Source organism: Coturnix japonica, chromosome 4 (assembly GCF_001577835.2).
Source record: "Coturnix japonica isolate 7356 chromosome 4, Coturnix japonica 2.1, whole genome shotgun sequence".
NCBI lineage: Eukaryota > Metazoa > Chordata > Aves > Galliformes > Phasianidae > Coturnix > Coturnix japonica.
In genome coordinates, this window is record NC_029519.1 from 2,114,391 (window position 1) to 2,132,768 (window position 18,378).

The 18,378-nt window shown below is 55.0% G+C and overlaps 3 protein-coding genes across 5 annotated transcripts; 1 reads left to right on the plus strand and 2 right to left on the minus strand.

Annotated features, from left to right (window-relative positions):
- The first annotated feature begins 3,874 nt into the window (after positions 1 to 3,874).
- On the plus strand, positions 3,875 to 9,810 carry FUNDC2 (FUN14 domain containing 2). The gene is made up of 5 exons (XM_015860127.1): positions 3,875 to 3,980; positions 4,284 to 4,434; positions 5,308 to 5,383; positions 6,304 to 6,438; positions 7,096 to 9,810. Exons 1-5 carry the CDS (start codon positions 3,920 to 3,922, stop codon positions 7,171 to 7,173), a joined length of 501 nt encoding a protein of 166 aa, XP_015715613.1. The 5' UTR covers positions 3,875 to 3,919; the 3' UTR covers positions 7,174 to 9,810.
- A 459-nt stretch (positions 9,811 to 10,269) lies between these two features.
- Positions 10,270 to 18,248, minus strand: CMC4 (C-X9-C motif containing 4). Of its 3 annotated transcripts, none has more exons than XM_015860136.2 (3): positions 18,193 to 18,248; positions 13,585 to 13,652; positions 10,270 to 11,797 (listed from the first exon to the last, which is right to left on the minus strand). In XM_015860136.2, the coding sequence occupies exons 2-3, from the start codon at positions 13,640 to 13,642 to the stop codon at positions 11,631 to 11,633; spliced, it is 225 nt and encodes a 74-aa protein (XP_015715622.1). In that variant the 5' UTR covers positions 13,643 to 13,652; positions 18,193 to 18,248; the 3' UTR covers positions 10,270 to 11,630. The 3 variants fall into 3 exon arrangements, with proteins under 3 accessions (XP_015715622.1, XP_015715623.1, XP_015715621.1); XM_015860137.2 differs by lacking the exon at positions 18,193 to 18,248 and adding an exon at positions 17,809 to 17,890; XM_015860135.2 differs by lacking the exon at positions 18,193 to 18,248 and adding an exon at positions 14,577 to 14,691.
- On the minus strand, positions 14,666 to 15,454 carry MTCP1 (mature T cell proliferation 1). The gene is made up of 4 exons (XM_015860128.2): positions 15,318 to 15,454; positions 15,046 to 15,216; positions 14,839 to 14,890; positions 14,666 to 14,757 (listed from the first exon to the last, which is right to left on the minus strand). Exons 1-3 carry the CDS (start codon positions 15,423 to 15,425, stop codon positions 14,843 to 14,845), a joined length of 327 nt encoding a protein of 108 aa, XP_015715614.1. The 5' UTR covers positions 15,426 to 15,454; the 3' UTR covers positions 14,666 to 14,757; positions 14,839 to 14,842.
- Positions 18,249 to 18,378: the final 130 nt, after the last annotated feature.

The window sequence follows — 18,378 nt, forward strand, 5'->3', positions numbered from 1 at the left end:
GGGGCTGCAGTGGCAGCAGCCCAGGCACTGACAGAAGTTACATTCTTGGCCCAGGCGGGTGCTGATGGATTGCTGGGTTTCACCATTTCCAGCAACCAGGAGGCAGCCCCAGATTCCTGTCTCAGGGATGGAAGAGTGGACAGGATATGGGGTCTGATAAGAGGGTGCAGGAGGAATATGGTGTGTAACGTCAAGACTGGATCCAGAAATGAGATCGAAGGGCACTTGGGGCTTTGCTGCTGCCAAATAGTTTATGTGATCTACAGACAAAGCCCCGGGAGGGTTTGTCTGAGAGCAAACAGCACTGCTATTTGCCATGAGTAATGCAGGGGCACAAGACAGGGAGTTGCTAGGAACCACCTGGCCCATGTGGGGAGGGAGCAAAGGAGCGGCCCCATCACTGCTCAGCAATACTGAGGGCTCTGCAGAGCTGCACAGTGCCACTGCAGAGTGTCAGCATCACCTGCACAGGGATGGCTGACGCTGGAGAATGGCTTCAGCATCATGTCCTGCCCAAGGTGCAGTGTTGGGCACATCCACCCACCTCAAACGTCCCCAGAAGCTGCTCCGGGGCACTGCCCTGCAGTACAGGTGAGATGGAGAAGCCAGGGCTGGCTCCTGGCATTGAGGGAATGCAGCTTGTGGTGTGCCAGGGACCCACGTGCAGGCAGAAATGCTGGTTGTTTCTCTGAACTGCGCACGTCTCAGGGCTGGGGTGGGTAGAAATGACTCAGAACACAGTGCGCGGTGTCTAATCTCTCCTGGGACTTTTTGTGTGTGTCTCTATGTGTGTGTGTGTGTGTGTGTGACTCAACGGTGGCTTCTCGGGAATGCAGAGCAGCTCCACAGCAGCAGCCACCCACGGGGTGCATGCCCTTCCCAGCACTCACATGGGCAGAGGGCACAGTGACAACGAGGGTCCTGAGGGCTGTGACACCCATCCCTCCTCCTCTGTGCCCTGGGCACAGCCTCGCCACGTGGGCTCGCAGGCACACGCTGCTGGCTGGCATGTAACCAAGGCAGTGGTCATGCCTGCCTGGAGCCGAGCCATGCTGACTCACGGTGCTGCACACCACGGCAGATCCCCATCCCTCAGCCAGAGCAGAGGATGCTGTGGAGGATTCCGACCTTCTCTGTCCTTGTGGGCAAAAGTTCTTCCTTTAGCACCAAGGGTTATGGGGGAAACACCCAGCCCTCCTGGTGCACTTGCTGCCCCAGCCCCCAAAAAAGGGATGCAGCCCCACATGCTGAGCATCCCACCCACAGCTGTGGGAGCCCACATACCCATCTCTAAGCTCCCTCAGCACAGCCCTAGAGCAGAAATGCCAACGTGGAGCAGGTCCCAAAGCGGGTCCCATCCACCCCCTCCTCTCCCAGCAGTAAGTGGGACAGCTCTCCTCTCCCATTTCCCAAGTGGGAGGCAGCCCTGGATGGCTCAGATGGTGGAGCACGATGGCTGTGCTCCCAAAAGGCACCTGTGGAGCTGAAGTGGGATGTGTGTTTAAGCAGAGACGTACATTTATAGGGCACGTGCATTTGAGGGGGAACATGCTTTTAGGGGGACCCATAGCCAGAGGACGCTCCCACAGCCACTGCCTTTGCAGGGATGCTGCTAAAAGAGCTCAGTTCTGGGAGAAGCAGAGCAGCCTCCAGGCACGCAGTCCTCCCTAAGTCACCTAATTACCCTGGTTGATTAAATAAAGCTCAGAGCAATTGCTTTGCAAGATGCTGTTGCTGGGTCAGCCTGAAGGTGGGTTTACATTCACTGAGCTGTGCAGGTTTTGGTGCCCAGCTCATCATCTCAGATGCCAAAATAGGAGGCTGAAGTAACCCCCAGACCTCCAGAGGTGGCTGGATTCAGCCACACATCCCCTCCACCCCACAACGGCTGCATTCAGGGCCCAGCAATGCCCTTCCTCCCTGTTCCCCAGCTTTCAGCTCAGGCATCCCTGCACCAGCTCAGCTCCTGGCAAGCCACAGACAGGGCTAAATTTAACAACAGCAATTGAGCGTCACTCCGCGGGGATGGCTGGTTCAGAACTGTCCCAGAAAAATCCTCTCTCAATCATCGCAGAGAAGAAACGGATGCACAGAGAGCTCCCGCTGAGCCCGAAGCTGCTGCCCATTGCTGGGATGCAGCACGCAGCACCACGAGGGTCCCCGGTGCCCAATCCCATCCCGTGGGGTCGGCAGGAGAAGGAACAGCCCTGTAAGATGGAGCCACCCGGAGCCAAAAATCCCCACTGCAGCCACACGGGGAGCCAAGGAGAAGGGCCGTCACCCCCAGCAAAGGGACACGAAAAGCCGGAGCCCGAGTTTGTTTCATTTCCAGAAAACGAGAAGAGAGAACGAGAGGCGGGGCAGGGAGAGAAACCCCGCTGAAAATCCCCGTGCTCTCGCTCTGACGGGGGCTGGGCTGCAAATTTCCTCTGTGTGCACTGCAGCGTGCCCCCAAACGGCCGCGCTGCCGGGGCTGTCCCAACGCTGCTGTGTGACACCACCACGGACGTCCCAGCCAGGGGAAGGGGAATTCAGCCGTCGCTCCTCGCCGTACTAAAAGCTGTCTCTCCATTGCAGCCTCAGCAGTAAACGGTGGCCATGAGGGTGGCGGCACATGGATGTCCCCCTCAGAGCAGCCTGGAGCCTCCTGTGGCCCCGTGAGCCCAGGGACACGTGCTTTCAGCAGGGGACCACGGTGTCTGGTGGAGATGGCCAGGTATGGTGCAGCAGTGGGGCACCCAGGGGGGTCCCAGCATTTTGGAGGGGCTCTGCAAGAGGGGATTTGCTGGGGGAAGATGGTTTTGTTGGATGCTCATTGCCCGGTGCAGGTCATGCTGAGCATTGTGTCACCCAGCCATGTGGGCTGGGAGGTGGCGGTGGTGCTGGGAGGGACAGGAAGCATTTGAGACAGGGAATTGCTTTGGGGCTTGCATTCCTTGGGCTGAGTGAGGCTGGTGCCTTGCAGGGAGCCTTGAAGGCTGCAGGGTGCCCAGGTGCTACTGCCATCCTCCATCCTGAGCTGGAGCACAGGGACCTCCAGTGCCGGCAGTACAGCTCCTTCCCCATCACGGGAGGAAGCCGAGCACCCACCCTGGGCTACAGAGCACATGTGTGGGGAAGGATGGGGCCGTGTCACCAATGCTGGGGGCAGTGGGGGCTTTGGAGACGTTCAGGGGTCACCAGGCATGAAGACCGTCCTGCGTGGCCCTGGGGAGAGCCTGGCACTACCTGACACCAGAGTTGGTGTGGGATCTCCAAGGTACAACGCTGCTAGAGGGCAGCCAGCTGTCCCGTGGCCACAGCCATCCGTCCCATGGCCACAGCCATCCCTCTGCTCACCATGGAGTGATGAGTCCCCGTGGAGACCCGGTGCCCTTGGCCGCTCAGTAGTCGGTGTAGGATCTGTCCGACAGTCTCACTAACAGCTACATCTGATTACTGGGTCACCAAGGGGCCACCACCGTGCTGCGCACACAGGAGCTGCCCTTGGACACGGGATGGATGGAGCTGCAGCGAGGGACGCTGAGCAGCACTGCGGGGCTTTGGCATCCCAAAGAGCACACACAGGAGCTGTGTTAGCAAGAGACCGAATAAACCTTCCCACATCGCTCTATGTGTTCATGAGTGTGCTCACCAGGGCCATGGGGCTACCCGCCCTTCCACCCTCCCACCCGCAGCACTGTGTGCTCGGAGCCCAGCCCTGCCTGCAGTGCCCTATGGCGCTGTGTGCCCCGCACTGCCCTGCCCACGCCGCGGCCACGTGTCCCGCACCCACGCGGGTGCAGCACGGCCCGGGACCTGCGTGTGGGCGGAGCAGCCCGGTGGGCGTGGTTATATAACGGTGCGGTGTGGGGGCGGGGCTTAAGGGGGCGGGGCCAAGCGATGGGCGCGACGTGCTCGTAGGGGGCGTGCCGTGCGCATGCGCAGTGAGGCCGGCCCGGCGGCAGAGTGGATCGGTGTCATGGCGGCGTCGGGCGGAGGTGGGCGGCGGTGCTGGGCTTCGTCCCGCCGGGGCTGCTCCCCCCCCCGGTCCCGTATCTCCCCGGTTGGGCGGTGCCGGCTGTTCGGTTGGACGCTCCTTGCGGGCCGTGCGGTCTGTGCGGCGCCATTTCCATTAGCAGCGCCTCGGCGGGCGGTGCGGCCTGTGCGCGCTGTGGAGCCGGGCCCGGGAGCCCGCCGCCATCCCTCGGGGGTCCCGGCGGGGTGACGCCGGGGGGGGGGCGAGCCCTGGGGGGCTGCAAAGGGGCGGCGGCTCCGTCCTTCAGCTCCGTGCCCGCCCACAGGCAGGAAGGAGGACGCGTTCAACGTGCTGGACCTGGCCGAGTACACCAAGAGCCGGCCCTGGTGGAAGAAGGTGTTTGCCCCCAGCTCCGGGTCGAGCGCCGAGAAGTACAACGTGGCCACGCAGCTGGTGATCGGAGGGGTGACGGGATGGTGAGTGGCGGCTCTGGGCGGCAAAGGCAGCCCCCGTGTGTGTGTGTGTGTGTGCTGGGGTCTGCACCGAAGCCTCACCTGGAGCAGCTGTCCGTGCCCTGCACACCGGTGCTGTGGGCACACCGCCTGCCTGCTCACTGCTTGAGACCAGTGTACCTCCAAACCGTTGTATCAGCGCTTTCTCACTTGAGAAATGAAAAGGAAAAGTTGTTTGGGCAACAAAGAAGCTGTAGCCTTGTGATCTGCTTTGTGTGCTCTTGTGTGGAGCAGCAGCAGGTGTGCTGCCCAGTCTGCTTTTGGAGATGATCACAGAACCACAGAATCATAGGGGCTGGAAGGGAGCTCTGGAGATCATTGAGTCCAACATCCCTTCAAAGCAGGCCCCTACAGCAGGCTGCACAGGTAGGCATCCAGGTGGGTCTTGAATATCTCCAGAGGAGAATCCACAACCTCCCTGGGCAGCCTGTTCCAGTGCTCCGTCACCCTCACTGGGAAGAAATTCCTTCACAGATGTTGATACTTAAAAAAAAAACAAAAAGTACCCTGCCAAAATCATGCATTGATTTGGGTTAAATCGCGTGTTTGCAGTTAGCTTTTGGGAGAGCACTGGTGCTGAAGAGAGAAGAATCAAAACTGAAAGCCTGAAATGCCATAGAAAGTAAAAGGTAAAAGGAAAGTAAAAAGGTAAAAGCATCCCACTCGGCTGGACACTAATTCTTTCACTTTTTCTCTGCTCGCACATGGTTTGCTTGTGCTGTTAGTCGGGCTGTCTCTGAGCACTGAGCAATTAGCACCAAAGGCAGAACTGTGTGGGATGTGTGCTGAGGGATGTGAGTGGTGTCCTGGTCTCACTGGATCCTGGTTTGTTTGCAGGTGCACTGGGTTCATCTTCCAGAAGGTTGGAAAGCTGGCAGCAACAGCGGTGGGAGGCGGCTTTTTCCTGCTTCAGGTGGGTATAAAGGGTGGGCCAGGCCTCCTGGAAAGTGCTGGTGGAGGAGGAGGGGTGTCTCTGATGGCTGTTTGTTGGGACGTGTGGGGTCCATTCCATGCTCTGCCAGCAGCTCTGCGCAGCTTGGGATGCTGTGGGCACGCGTTCCTTGGCACACACAGCAGCCCCATCCCCACAGGTACTGTAACCACAGCATGTTAGAACTGGAGCTGTGCTCAGATGCTGCTTATGAAGTTAATTAGAACATTTGCTTGTGTCTGTGATATGCTACCTGAAGAATAGGCTAAAACAGATGAGGCTCTTTGTAGTGTGCTGAGGAAGAGGAGAAACTCCCTCTCTATCCTTCTGGTTTCTAAGAACTCTGAAACTGAAGGGAACCTCTCGGATATCCTGAAATGCAGCTTGCATCTCCCACAGGAGGCTCACTCAGCACTCTTTGGTTGTTTGCTCTGGAGGTGCTCTATCTTGCTCTTCCTGTTCTGCTTGTTCTGCTGAAAGCCCAAAGCTTTCTCTGAGCCCAGAGAGCTTCACCTTTGAATCATCCTGACCGGATAAAATACTTAAGGAGGAACTGGCTATTAATAGCAGAGTCCACCCGCAGCAGCAGGAGAGCTGCAGGGCATCCCAGCAGTGGATGTGGCAGTTGTGAGGGGGAGGGAGTGCCAGCTTTGTGATAAAGGAGGGGCTGAAATGGCTAAGCTGCAGTGTACCCTTCTTTTAGAGGATTACTGAGGGAGGCAGATGTTGCAGGACAGTTAATATATCAGAGAGCTGGTGCTTTGGCTGCTGTTTAAGCTTGCGTGCTCATCCTCTCTTGACCTCCTGGTCCAGGGTGTGGGAAGCGGTGGTTGGGCAGGCAGGGGGGTTCTGTTCAGACAGAGCTTCACTCCAGGCTTTCATTCAACCCCTTGAAATTCTAGATTGCAAACCATACAGGATACATCAAAGTTGACTGGAAGCTCGTGGAACGTGACGTGAACAAAGCCAAGCAGCAGCTGAAATTTCACAGCAGCAGTAACAAAGTGTCTCCAGAAGTGAAAGGCAAAGTGGATGAGGTGAGATAACTCCTCCAGGGTGTGTGCAGGCAGGTATCCTGCTGGGGGGACAGCAGGCAATGGGATGGATTCCTGGGTTCTTCTGTCATGCACACACAAAGAGGGAGTGCTTGTGTAAAAGCAAAACTAGTGAGATGGCAAACAGTATTTGAGGCATCTCGGCGTGATGGCAGCTCATCGTGTTGTGGCAGATTCCTTGGGGTTGGAAGAAAATGTGCTGGGACTGCTGGGGGTGGGGAGAGGGAGGCTCAAGGGAGCTTCTGCTCTGTCTGAGATGGAAAGCTAAGCAGATCTGGCAGCAAAGCAGCCTGATTGCACTGGGTTCTGCAGTATCATGGTGCAACACGTGTGCTATCAGCAGCCCCTTCTGCCATTGTCACAGTGTGCTGCCTGTGGCAGAGCTTCTTGTGTTTGATATGGGGTGTATGTGGGCTCTGGCTGTGTGACAGCTGGTGGAGGGTTTGGGCTGTGCTGGGGCTGTGTCACAGTGTGCAGTGGGGAGCTTGGGGGGGGTACTTAGCTGGGGCTGAGCAGTGCCCTCTCTCCAAGCATTACCCACCTCAGAGAACAGCCTGGAATACCTTAGTATGGGGGGGTGGGTGGGTGAGAGACTGCTGCTGTTGGGCTACGCTCTTGGCTCTTCTCTCCCATGCTTAGGTGATCATATTTCTGAAGAAGAATGTTATCCTGACTGGAGGGTTTGCCGGAGGATTTCTGCTTGGAATGGCTTCCTAGGAACTACAGTCAACTTTCATCATGCCCAGCCTCCCCTGTCCTCTTCTCCTTCCTGTTCCCTCTAATGTAGAAGTCAGTGATAGTTCCCAGCAGGTTCAGCCCCTATACTCACAGGTTCTAGCTCTTATTTCTTACAACACTGCTTTTGATTTCCAACTTTTACCTGTCTGGACTGTTTGGGTGCTGTATTGGCCCAAAAGGGTTTGACTTCAGTGTATCATAGTGATTCCTTTCCCCACTAGTCCCAAGCTGCTGGGTGAGTTGCAGCCTCATAAACATGTAGTGGCAGAGAAATCTTTACAATGTGCTTCTATCCCAGTGCCTGGGACCTGTACGTTTGTCTGCCAGTATATGTGTACAACAGCTGTCAGCTCTTCACTGCTATTTATCTTGCACTTTCTCTGCCCTGGTCACTGGAAAGCCTGAGCTTCCATCTGTGCAGAGCTGCTGTGTGAAGTGCAGATGTGCTTGGCTGTCCTGGTGTGGCTGCAGAGGTGCTGGGGGACAGCGTGGGCCATGCCAAGGCAGGAGGGTGAGGAGCATATTCATGCTTTGTGTGTGGCAGGAGTTCTCTGCCTGTCCCTGCCGCTGCACTGCACATAGGTGGCTGTTTGGCTTTCCCTCTGCTGTTATTTTTAGCCCTTACTGGAAGTGCAGCTGATGGAAACTGAGCACAGTGTGTGTCACACTCTCCCTGTTGTGTTCTGAAAGTCTCCCAGCTCCCACACAGAACCCTGCTCAGTCACCAGCTGCCAACTTCTGAGGTGTGCTGAGGTGCTCTCTCCTTGTGGTGGGCTGGTTCCAGGGTGCTCCCAGCCTGTGGCAGGCTGGCTGGCACAGGCAGTGTGTGTTTCTGCTGTTCCACTTACTGTAAGCCACCCTGGGGCTCAGATCAGTGTTTCTAGGTCTGCCATGACCTCTGGCTGCTTTGAAGTTGATGCTCTTAAAGCTGTAACTCCATGGGATGGGATCACAGGTAGGAATTGCATCCCTGTTTAGGGTACGTTGTACTGGTCCAGGATCCTTTCTGCCATCCTTTGAATGGAAGGGAGAGGATGTGAAATCCGGTTAGAACTGCTTTGAGCACCATCTCTGAACTTTCTGCTTACAAGAAGTGGGCCTTAATGATAAAAACTGTGGGGTAAACCAGGGTACATCTCCTCTATGGGAGTAGGCAGCTTCCATGCTCTTTGCCCTGGTCATGTCCTTTCTTTATTTGAATTTACTGCTTCCCCCTCACCTCCCCCCAAAAAGCAGCTGCTTGCTTAATTTCCTTGTGTATTTCTGACAGCTGCAGCATGGTGCAGGGCTCAGCTGCTCTTGGGAGCTCTGTGCCTGAGCAGTTGTGTGCAGAGCAGCACTGTAACCCATGAGAAATAGGAAATATATGGATGCTGGAGGTGTTCTGCATTGTCTGTGCTGGGTTGGCATTAGCACCTGGACTTGAATGAGCTCAGGGTGATGTCCTTCAGCAGGTACAAATAGGTGTTCTTCCCCAGATGTTTCTTATGTGGGTCAGCACCCCCGTCACAGGGAACCAGCCTGGAGGGCAGCGATGTGTATGAGTGACCAGGACGTGCTCCTGGTGGCTGCAGCCCATCTCTTGTGCTGTGTGATTCCATTCGGAACATACATGGCTGGTTCTTGGTGCAGATAGAAGGGGGACTTGTCCCCACAGAGCTGCTGAGGGGGCTGGAACTGTGGGTTGAGCCTGCAGAGGTTTTGGGGTGAGCACTGACAGTCATTTGCTTTGTTTCATCTCTCATTGAGGTGTCAACTCTTCGATCCAATTGGTGTTTCCAAGAAGCAGAAGTTTGTATCTTTGCTCCCGGGAAGAAGAGAGGAGCAGCCAGGCTCACATCCTTTTAATGACAACGTTTAGGAAAGCCATGAGGGGCTGCAGGGGTGATGTGGTGCAGCAAATAGGTTATCAATGAATTCATGCTTGGGAGTGGAGTGATTAAATAAACAAAAACCAGGTTTTTGTAGGAAACCTGCATAGCTGAACGTGTGAATGAATACATTTGTATTGCAGGGTATCTCTTGCTCCTGTAGGGGAAGTGTTGCTTCTGGTGTGTTGAGTAACCCAGCTGGTATGCGCTGTTCTTCACTAACCTTTCTCCAGGGGCAAAAAGAAGGTAGATCATTGGCAGGCTTTAGGGCTGCCCTCCAGCCTCCAGTCAGGCCCTGTCTACCCAGGGTAGGAGGTGTTGCATTCTGCTCTGCAGGGTCCTCGTGTGCTGCTGCAGAGAGGGAACCAGAACATCTCCGTAACTGCTGCAAGGGGAAGAGAGGAGTTGAGGCCAGTTCAGTTGGGTGTGAAGGTGGGCAGGGGGCAGCTGGGAGCTGGTACATCTTTCTGCTGTGCCAGCGTGAGGCTCACGGCTGGTGGTGGTGGATGCTGTGTGCTCTGGGGATGCATTTCTGTCACTGTGGGTGCCATGATGAGGTGTTTCCCCCCACCCCACACACACACCTCCGACACATGCATCCCTTTTATTCTTGTATCAGCCACTACTGGCATCCGTGATGGTCTGGGAAGGTTTAAGACACAACCAGGCTTTTTTTTGAAGTCTTTTTATATATTGTATGTTGATGCTTGTTGAAGTGATATTTTATTAAACAGTTTTGCTTTAATTACTGTGTGAGCTCTGCTGAGTCCTGTGGCAGCGCCGTGCCTTCATCTCGCCCTCACAGCTGACCCGGTTTGTTCCACCTGAGCAGAACTGGGCACAGAGACAAAGGTTTCCTTTAAGTAGGTGCAAAGAAGCCTGAACAGCTCTGTTTGATGTGCAGTGGTGATTTTCTCCCCTCTGTTCCCCTTTGGATAGGGCAGGGAAGGGGAAAATCAGCCACCTGTGAAGTGTTTGAGCTGCTGCTTGTTGTCATTGCTTTCCAAGCATCACCGCCTGCCCCATCTCCCCCCATTTTGTCACTGTGGTTGTTTTTATGGGGTGGGAGGGCAGGGCTATCCCTGAATCCCCAATATAAAAATACCCAGCAGCTTCTATTTCAACCTGATGATCTCACACGTAGCCGAGCAGCCCGGCTTACAGCTGTGCTGTGCTCTCAGTAAACAGCCACGCTCAGACGGAGGTTTGTTCCAGTCATTTATTTCTTGTTATGGTATTTCAGAGCAGTGAGTACAGATGGTTTGCCATTCTAGGCTTCAATACACTCAACTATTGTGCCTAGACTACAGTGGTCTGTTCATAGAAGCTGTATTTTGTGGTTAATTATCACAGCACAAAAGTCCTTTTACGGCTAGATCTAATGACAGAGTTAGGAGCCTAGTGGGTTTGAAGCCTGGAGTTTTGGTGCCCGGGCCCTGCAAAGGACTTGGCACCCACTGAGGTGCCTGGACTCCTGCTACAGTGGACGGAGAGACAGAGGCAGCTCTGAAGGGTGATGCAGGAACCTGACAACTGAGCTCTTCTACAGGTCACAGGAAATTCTGCTGCACGGGTGAGAGTATCTGCAGATCTATCTCTCCCTGGGGTCCAGACACAGGTTGGGTTGTGTGTGAGTCTGACATGCTGTACTGACAGAGGGTGCCTACAACTGAGTGCTCAGAAGTGGCACCTAAATCGGTTCTTGGATCTAGCCCAGGGCTTTGTGATAGGCCTCTGGGTCCCAGCACACTGAGACGTGCTGGGTTGGTAACATATTGCTTCAAGGTCTTCAATTAGACAGAGATTTATAAACTTCAGAGCAACAGTCAGGATTTCCATACGAATATTGCTTTTGCTTTTTTGTTTTGTTTTTGTTTTTTTTTTAATTAAAAAAAAAGATCCTATTCCTGTAGCAATCCCTGAAATAATGTTCCTGTAACGTCTCCATTGTCATGCAAATAGCAGCGTGTAGGCAATTCAAATAGAAAGTCACCTAAACTCCTGTCCAGTGGGAAAGTGAGGCACTTAGGCAGAGTGACACAGGTCACTGTGAGCTATGCAAGACCTGGGAACAAACCCAGACCCCATTCCCATTCTTGAGCTTGAACCACTGGACAAGTGAATGTAAGCCTGGAACCACTGCCTGATGGCAGCGGTGCCTTTTGCTGTGTCAAAATGGACTTTGTTTTCACGTGTCACGCTTAAACTCGCTCTTAAGAGCACGTTTCCTGTACCTCCCCCTCCAGAAGCCACAGTAACTTGGTTCCAGCCCTCCGTTTTGAGAGCAGGGATGGGTTAGAGAAAGGTAAGCAATCTAAACACATCAGATTGATTTTTCCACAGACACGGATACGATGCGAGGACAACGTAGGTGATGTTTTGGTACAGAAAATAAAAGTCTGTTAACCAGGCCATCTCTTGGTACTGCGTTTCGCTTTTTGGTGCGCGGGGCGGTGTGTTCTAGGAGCCCTCTGGCTTTCCAGAAAGTCCAGAGGAGGCTCAAAAACACACACCTGAGCTTGGCAGGTGAGTCCATGCTCTGGCACCTGCTGGAGCTGCTTTGTATTACTGAGGTGGTGGTGGGGGAATTCCTTTTGAAGTAGCTTTACGTTTTTCTCTCTCTTCCTTCTCAAAACCTGAACAACAGATGGATCTGCCCTCAGGGTACCGGGCGCAGCACTTCCTCATCTCTCGAAGCACAGCTTCACACTTGGACTCCATGTAGTTGTTCGCTGGAAAATAAGAAGGAGACACCAAGTCTAGGCAGGAGAGCTGGTTTTGCTGGAGGGGACGTGTCTGGCCCTGTGATGATGCTGGGTGCTGCCCTGCTCTGCTTACTGGCACTCCACAGCTTCCCCTGCTCTACCATCTCCCTTCCCTGCCAGCTGGGTTGGATGCTGTCAGCCTTGCTGCTATGGATGGGGGCACATTCAGTTCCCCAGCTGCGTATCTACTGCATCACTACAGCAGGAATGAGGTTTTCCCACCCATTGCCCCTTTGCTCCCTACTTTTTTAGCCTGAGTGCTTTTCAGCTGCATCAGCCCAGCTGCATCATCACTGTGAGGCATGCAGCAGTAAAATTAAGAGCTTGCAAAGAGGATTTGATATAACCAAGGACAAGTGCACCCACCATCCCTGGAGGGCTGAGAGAGGAAGGGGTGAGTCGTGTGGCTGCAGCCCTCCCACATCAGCCCGCTGTGGGCAGGATGCAGCTCTGCATAGCAGTGCTCACAGGAAGCCATCCCTCTGCCAGCAGCCAAAGCAGCAACAGGAGCCCTTCTGCACTGAGCTCCCACCTCCCGCTCAGGGAGGCCCTCAGCCACATCTCAGTGCCTTCACCCTCTCCCTTCCTTTCCAGGAGCATCCTCTTGGGCACTATGAGATGGGATGGGCTGCCAGCCCTATCCTGGGGATGACATTGCCCACCCCATCATGGCTAATAGGTGACAGCAGGGGTTCAGCCCCACCAAGGCTTTTGCCCAGCCCTTGGAAAGCAGGGCTGACAGCTGGTGCTTGGGAAAGACACCTTCAGCTCCACCTGCTGCCCAAAGGCCCAGCTGCTCTGGGGGTTCAGGAGGAAGCTGGCAGCCCAGAGGGCACAGTGGGGCCTTGGAAGGAGAGCTAACACCTCCCTGCCAGCATGTTCCTACCACACGTGCTCCAAAAGGTTCTCCTAACCATCCCTGTGCAGCTCTATTTCTATAGCTATGCCCTGCTACCCATCAGGGATCACTGCAGAAAGGCAATGGGACCAGGAGAAGGCTAAACACCACACACAAAGCAGGCAGCATGTTTACAAGTGCTGGGATGCATGGAGAGGATTACTGGAGTCCTTCCTTTGAGCTGAACACAGCTTCCAAATGAGCAAGCCTAGGAAACACAGATATCCACCTGACTGAACGCTGCTGCTCCCTGCTTCTCCCCAGCCATTGGTGGCTGTTACCACACTGGTTACAACCACAACACTTGCTGCAGGCTGCAAAGTTGTCGCATAACCTCCCTTTTCCCAGCGACTATTCTGCTCAATTAACACAAAACAGCTGTGAAGGCCACCGAGAGGCCCCTCAACTCACATGCTGCCCCTGGGCCGGGCACACACCTGGCTGCTCCTGCAGCCATCTCTGCATGGAGCTCCAAGCTCTGTATGTCCTCACTGCAGCCACCCACAGCCCCACCTCCCACTCCAACACAGCTTGCACAGCGTCTGGCTCTCCCCGCCTACAGCTCAGTCCTGAGACTACACACAGCCTCCTGCTACAGCACAGAGAACGCTCAGCTTGGAAAAGCTGTTGAGAAATGCTCTGTTTTGTGCTCATGGTGTCTCTCTCCTTACAACCGAGCACAAAGGAATTCTCTTCAGACCCCATTGCTGCAATTTTGCTGCCTTTGAGGTCAGGTCACACTCGTGTGCTTGTTTGCTTCCTCCCCATAGGTGAAAGGAGAACAGGGAGACATGAAAAAGAACTCAGTGCCACCAAAACTCAAGACACCAATAAGACAAAAAATGATTCTGGGTACCTTGCAAGCATTTCTGTATTTCACAGGCTTGTTTCTGGCAGGGATCCTTCTGGGACATGTTCAGAGAACTAAAAATGACAGGAAAATGTTATTGTAGAAATAAGGTTTGGAGGATGCAGGGGGCAAAACAGCACCTTTGAGAAAAGAGCTACCGGCCTCTCTCCCTCCTGCAGGTGGTCAGGATGCACCTGCTGCCAACAGATGGGATCCCCCACGCTCCCACTGAACACACCACATGCTCACAGCACTCATTCCCTGGGGAGCAACCTGCCAGCTGCCTCCCAATGGACTCCTGGGCCTGGCTGGAGGCCGTCAACTCTGGCCATGAGCACAGGGAAGATCTATAGATCTTCCTATACACCTGAAGGCCTTTCCCTTTTTCTCTGGTCAAAGTGTGACCTTTTCCACTTGGAAGCACAAGGATTCCAACAACAACTCACACAAACATGGCTCTCTGTTAACAGTCTTACGCCTTTAAACCTTTTGCTAACAGGTGAGCCCCTCTGTGAGCTCTGTGCATCCCAGGGTTTGGCAGAGCCATGCAACTGCATCTGGAGGAGGAAATGGGGACAAACAGCAGAACAGCATCGCTGTGTTCATCCCAGAAATACAACAAGAGGGCATCATTTTGTTGCAGGAGAAATCCTCTTGGGATTCCCCCATAAGAAACAGCTCTGCCATTATCAGATCCCCAGGAAGCAGACGGCAGGTGACCAGTTTGACTTTGTGCAGCTGCAGCACCCACCCGTCACCGGGATCTCCTGAGAAACCAACAGGTAAGCAAGAAGCAGGGGGAGCAGCAACGGGGTGAGGGAGCTCGGAAGGACAGCATGGCTGTGGCTGTACACGGCACAGGACTTCAGTTCCTGTGGTGCCACAGCTCAGCCCTGCCCGGAGTCAGGGCTGCTGCCCATCCCCTGCCCCATGGCATTTCTACTGCCTATTCCAGCATCCTGGCCAAGCTCCACTTAGGGCAATTACATTCTGCCTACCTAGAACTCCCCCTGACGTTTCAATTGGGCACGATACTCCTCTTCACTGCCTGTCCTAAACTCATGTGATGTTGCTGTGTGTTGTTTAACTGCTTCCACCTCGGGGGTGGCCGCATTTCAGTGGAGAGAGAATCATTTATTGTACAAAACATACAAGGACATCTTCCTAGAGCCACTGCTCCTGAAAGACAAAAACTCGTATTAAAGAATGACGGGGATTAAACAGAGCACAGTACAAAGCAGGGGTAATGTCTCCACGTACCAGATTAATCACCAGGCACAAGTTTAAGCAGCAGTTCTTCAACACCACCGAGCTGTAAGCGACAAGGAAAAGTTCAATATGGCTGCAGTTACTGCGGCTGAGAGCTACTGGACTTCAATACAATAACAGTCCTCTGCCGTCCCTCAAGGATCTCAAATGACTTCACAAACAGGAATGACTATGGTCTATGGTCGCCACCATCCTTACCATGAGATGGTGCTCTATCTCCCAAACGCGAGAGTTACTATCCCTGTACTGCTCACCCTGGGACAGCTGCCACATGTGAGGCAGCCGGGATGGGGGGAGCTGGCTGGGTCGCAGCGCCTCACCCAGGGGAACCTGAACTCTTTGGATCCGAGCCCTCAGCATACCTTCCTCCTGGTGGAAAGCAACAAAGAGAGGAGGCAGTTACTGGCAACGCAGGAGAGGCACCTGAGACAGCAAAGCTACAATCCCGGCGGAGCCCAAAGAACACTTGCCTCTTCCGCAGCCACGAGCCACGTTTTGCGGTGCTCATCGCAGTACACACCTACGCGTCGCACCCACAGCCGCACGGGGGGAGCGCCAGCCTGCCCTCCTTCAGCCATCCCCCGTCACTCCTCTGTGCTCCGTCCGGCCTGCGGCATCAGCATGCGGGGCTCCTTCACTCCCAGGACATCGGCGGGGTGACCTCTGCGACCTGAAAGGCACCTCGGGGGGCAGCCGGCCTATGGTGGGAGATGCTACGCGCAGAGACGTTCCTAGAAGTGGCTCTGGGAAACTGAGGTGGTGGCCAGGTGGAAGGAGGTCTCTGGGCGGGTTGTACCGTTGGAGGCGTGTGCTGAGCGGCGTTTGTAAGGCATTCTGGGCCAAAAGGTGCTATCGGTGCACAGTTAAACCCTGTGAATATTGGCTTTGCTTATTCCGCTAACAGTCCTATTAACAGTCTTCGTGTAAAATGATGGAGGGGTGGTGGGAGGGAGCAAGAAAAGACAAAGAAAGAAGCGATGGAGGCAGGAAGGAGTTCTGTGGTTAATGACGGTCTAAATCCCAAAAGCAAAACTTGTGACAACGGGTGAAATTAGCTTAACGAGAACGGAGCTCAATCTGGAGACAAAGCATGAGACTCCATATGCTGGACTCTCACACCAGGAACTCACAGGGCTGTCATGGTGCGGGCTCCTTCCTCTCATCCCTTATGGGCACAGCAGCGTGGTCCACACTCACACAACCTTCTCCTGAGCAGCTCTCATCGCTTCGCATAGTTCAGACTTAAGGTGCTTCCCAAGAGACAACGACAGCAGCAGGAGGAATGGAATTTGGGACATGGAGGTGGCTCTTCCCAAAAGGGTTTTGGCTTGTCAGCAAGTTTGTCTGTTCACGGCTTAGGTCAAGCTGAGCCATTAGCAAGTGGAGGGCTGGGAAAATGATTCTCTCTTTGAACCCTAGAAGAGGTAATCAAAACGGTACGGACAGTCTTCATTCTTTATCTGGGTTTAAAGTAGAACAGAATTAAGCTGCAATACACGTAACATCTTCCTGCTATGAAGCAGATGCAATGTTCCTATCCCAGCGAAACACAGGGATCTTCTGCAAGCGTGTGAAGTTACAAGGCATGTTTCAGACAGAGGCAAGAACATCTGGGTACAAAATAAAGCAGGGGAGGTCAGGGAGAGAAACATATTGTTATACAGACAGAACAGGAAACACAGTGCCACGCTGCCTTCCACACCACACACTGCACTGCTCTACCTTTTGGAACCGGAGGGTCACTCAGCCTTTCTGAAAACAAAACACCAAGCACAGGTCAGCCCCGGCAGCGCCATGACAGCGATTTAGGGCTGGAACATTCTTTTCATGTTTCTTTTTCTCCTGTTCTGGTTTTGTTTCCTCGCTCGATGTGTGGGAATGTGGAGGTGCCATACAAAGAGCACTGCTGCTCTGCTGGCTGTCCTGCAATGCCTTACAAGCAGTGCCCCAGCAGTCGGATTGCTGGCATCGGCAGGAATGCAACAGCAGCCAAACAAGCCTCACAAGGCCTTCGGCAACGAGCTATGAGGGTTACAGCGATGTTTCTGTAAGCCCGAGTCATTCTGCTTTACCCTACTTTGCTTCACAAACTCAATGCTATGTGTGCTGTCTGCTTTGCCCGGCAGTGAAAGGCAGCAATCACCGCTGCTCATTTTCAGTCAGCAGAATGTAATTACCCAGGATGGAATTTGGCCAGGACACTCTCCTACTCTGTGGTAAAACGCCAAAAGCTCCGTCATGCCCCCAAAACAACTTTGCATTGTTTGAAGCTGGAATCTCTACAGAACGAGAAGACACCGTCAGCTCAGCACTGATTCAGCAGTGGCAGAGCAGCACTCAGTGAGCAAACACTGCTACATCCTACAGCACGTAACCTCTCCTGTCCCAACAGGGACCTTGCTGAGCTGCAGGCAGGAGGACTAGAGCACAACGTGAATGACTGTGCCTATTGTACACACACACGGTGATAGTGATGGGTGTTCAGACACAGCGAGGTCTCATACAGAGGACCCGGAGCAGAACAGGCAGCAGTTTGTGGTGTTCTTATCAGTCTTTGCCCCTTTAATCAGCACCAAACTTCCCCCAAGCTCCACAGCTGTGGGCTCAGGCTGTGCAGCTCAGGGTGGGCAGCTCATGGAGGGCAGCTCATGGTGGGCAGCTCAGGGTGTGCTGCCAGAGCCAACGAGCTGCAGGTCAAGCATTACTGCTCTTGGTTTGGAGCAGGACGGGGACATCTGCGATCCAAACACAGCGAGGAAAGGGGAGCTGCGGACAGACGTGCTGAGACATTCACGGTGCAACTTTAGGAAGGGAAAAGCGTCTCCAATTGCTGTTTTCTCGCTGCTTTTATCAGAAAGCGACACAGAGCCCTTCATGAGGCCGGGCTGAGGGAAAAGCCACCTTGCCAAGACCTCAACTAAGCGCTACGAACCCAGGGCTCCGTTCGTAACCCGCGCCTACCGACAAGCGCCCAGCAGCGGCCGGCCGAGCCCGCAGGGTGCAGCGTCATGCTCCGACGGCACCCGCCGCTGCTCCGGGCACCACGCAGCTCCCTCCCGGTGCCGGTGCCGGTGCCGGTGCCGGTGCCGGGCCGTGCGGTCGGGGCTCCGGGCCGCAGCGCGACGCCAGGCCGGCCCCAGCGCGGAGGCTCGTACCGCGGAGGCCGCTCCCGGTGCCGCCCCGCACGTCGCCGGGATCCGAAAAGCGGTCGGAATGGGGGGCCGGGAGCGCGGCGGGGGTTGAACGGCGGGGAGCGGGGCCCGGTGAGCCGGTGGGAGCGGGGGGGGGGCGGGGGGGCGCGGCGCGCGTATCAAGTGGCAACCGCCCCCCCCGTCCGCCACCTACCTGCGGCCCGCGCCGTGAGCGCCCGGAGAAGCCTTCCCCGCCTTCCCCGCCTTCCCCGCCCTCCCTCCTGACCCGCCGCCGCCACCCCCCTCCTGCTCGCGGGCCCCAATGGCCGCCGAGTCCCGCCCCCCCCCACCGGCCCCGCCCCGGTGCGGGCGGCCATGGCCGCGCGGAACCCCGGAACCG

What these genes read in the sequence shown, in the direction of transcription:
- FUNDC2 (XM_015860127.1), top strand. Translation starts at nt 3,920, where the DNA reads ATGCGCAGTGAGGCCGGCCCGGCGGCAGAGTGGATCGGTGTCATGGCG. An exon ending in GCGGCTTTTTCCTGCTTCAG is followed by an intron (nt 5,384 to 6,303) that starts GTGGGTATAAAG and finishes TTGAAATTCTAG; the next exon opens with ATTGCAAACCATACAGGATA. An exon ending in TGAAAGGCAAAGTGGATGAG is followed by an intron (nt 6,439 to 7,095) that starts GTGAGATAACTC and finishes TCCCATGCTTAG; the next exon opens with GTGATCATATTTCTGAAGAA.
- CMC4 (XM_015860136.2), bottom strand. Translation starts at nt 13,642, where the DNA reads ATGTCCCAGAAGGATCCCTGCCAGAAACAAGCCTGTGAAATACAGAAA. An exon ending in AATACAGAAATGCTTGCAAG is followed by an intron (nt 11,798 to 13,584) that starts GTACCCAGAATC and finishes CTTATTTTCCAG; the next exon opens with CGAACAACTACATGGAGTCC.
- MTCP1 (XM_015860128.2), bottom strand. Translation starts at nt 15,425, where the DNA reads ATGGCTGAAGGAGGGCAGGCTGGCGCTCCCCCCGTGCGGCTGTGGGTG. An exon ending in GGCTCGTGGCTGCGGAAGAG is followed by an intron (nt 15,217 to 15,317) that starts GCAAGTGTTCTT and finishes GCTTTCCACCAG; the next exon opens with GAGGAAGGTATGCTGAGGGC. An exon ending in AGATAGAGCACCATCTCATG is followed by an intron (nt 14,891 to 15,045) that starts GTAAGGATGGTG and finishes TGTCGCTTACAG; the next exon opens with CTCGGTGGTGTTGAAGAACT.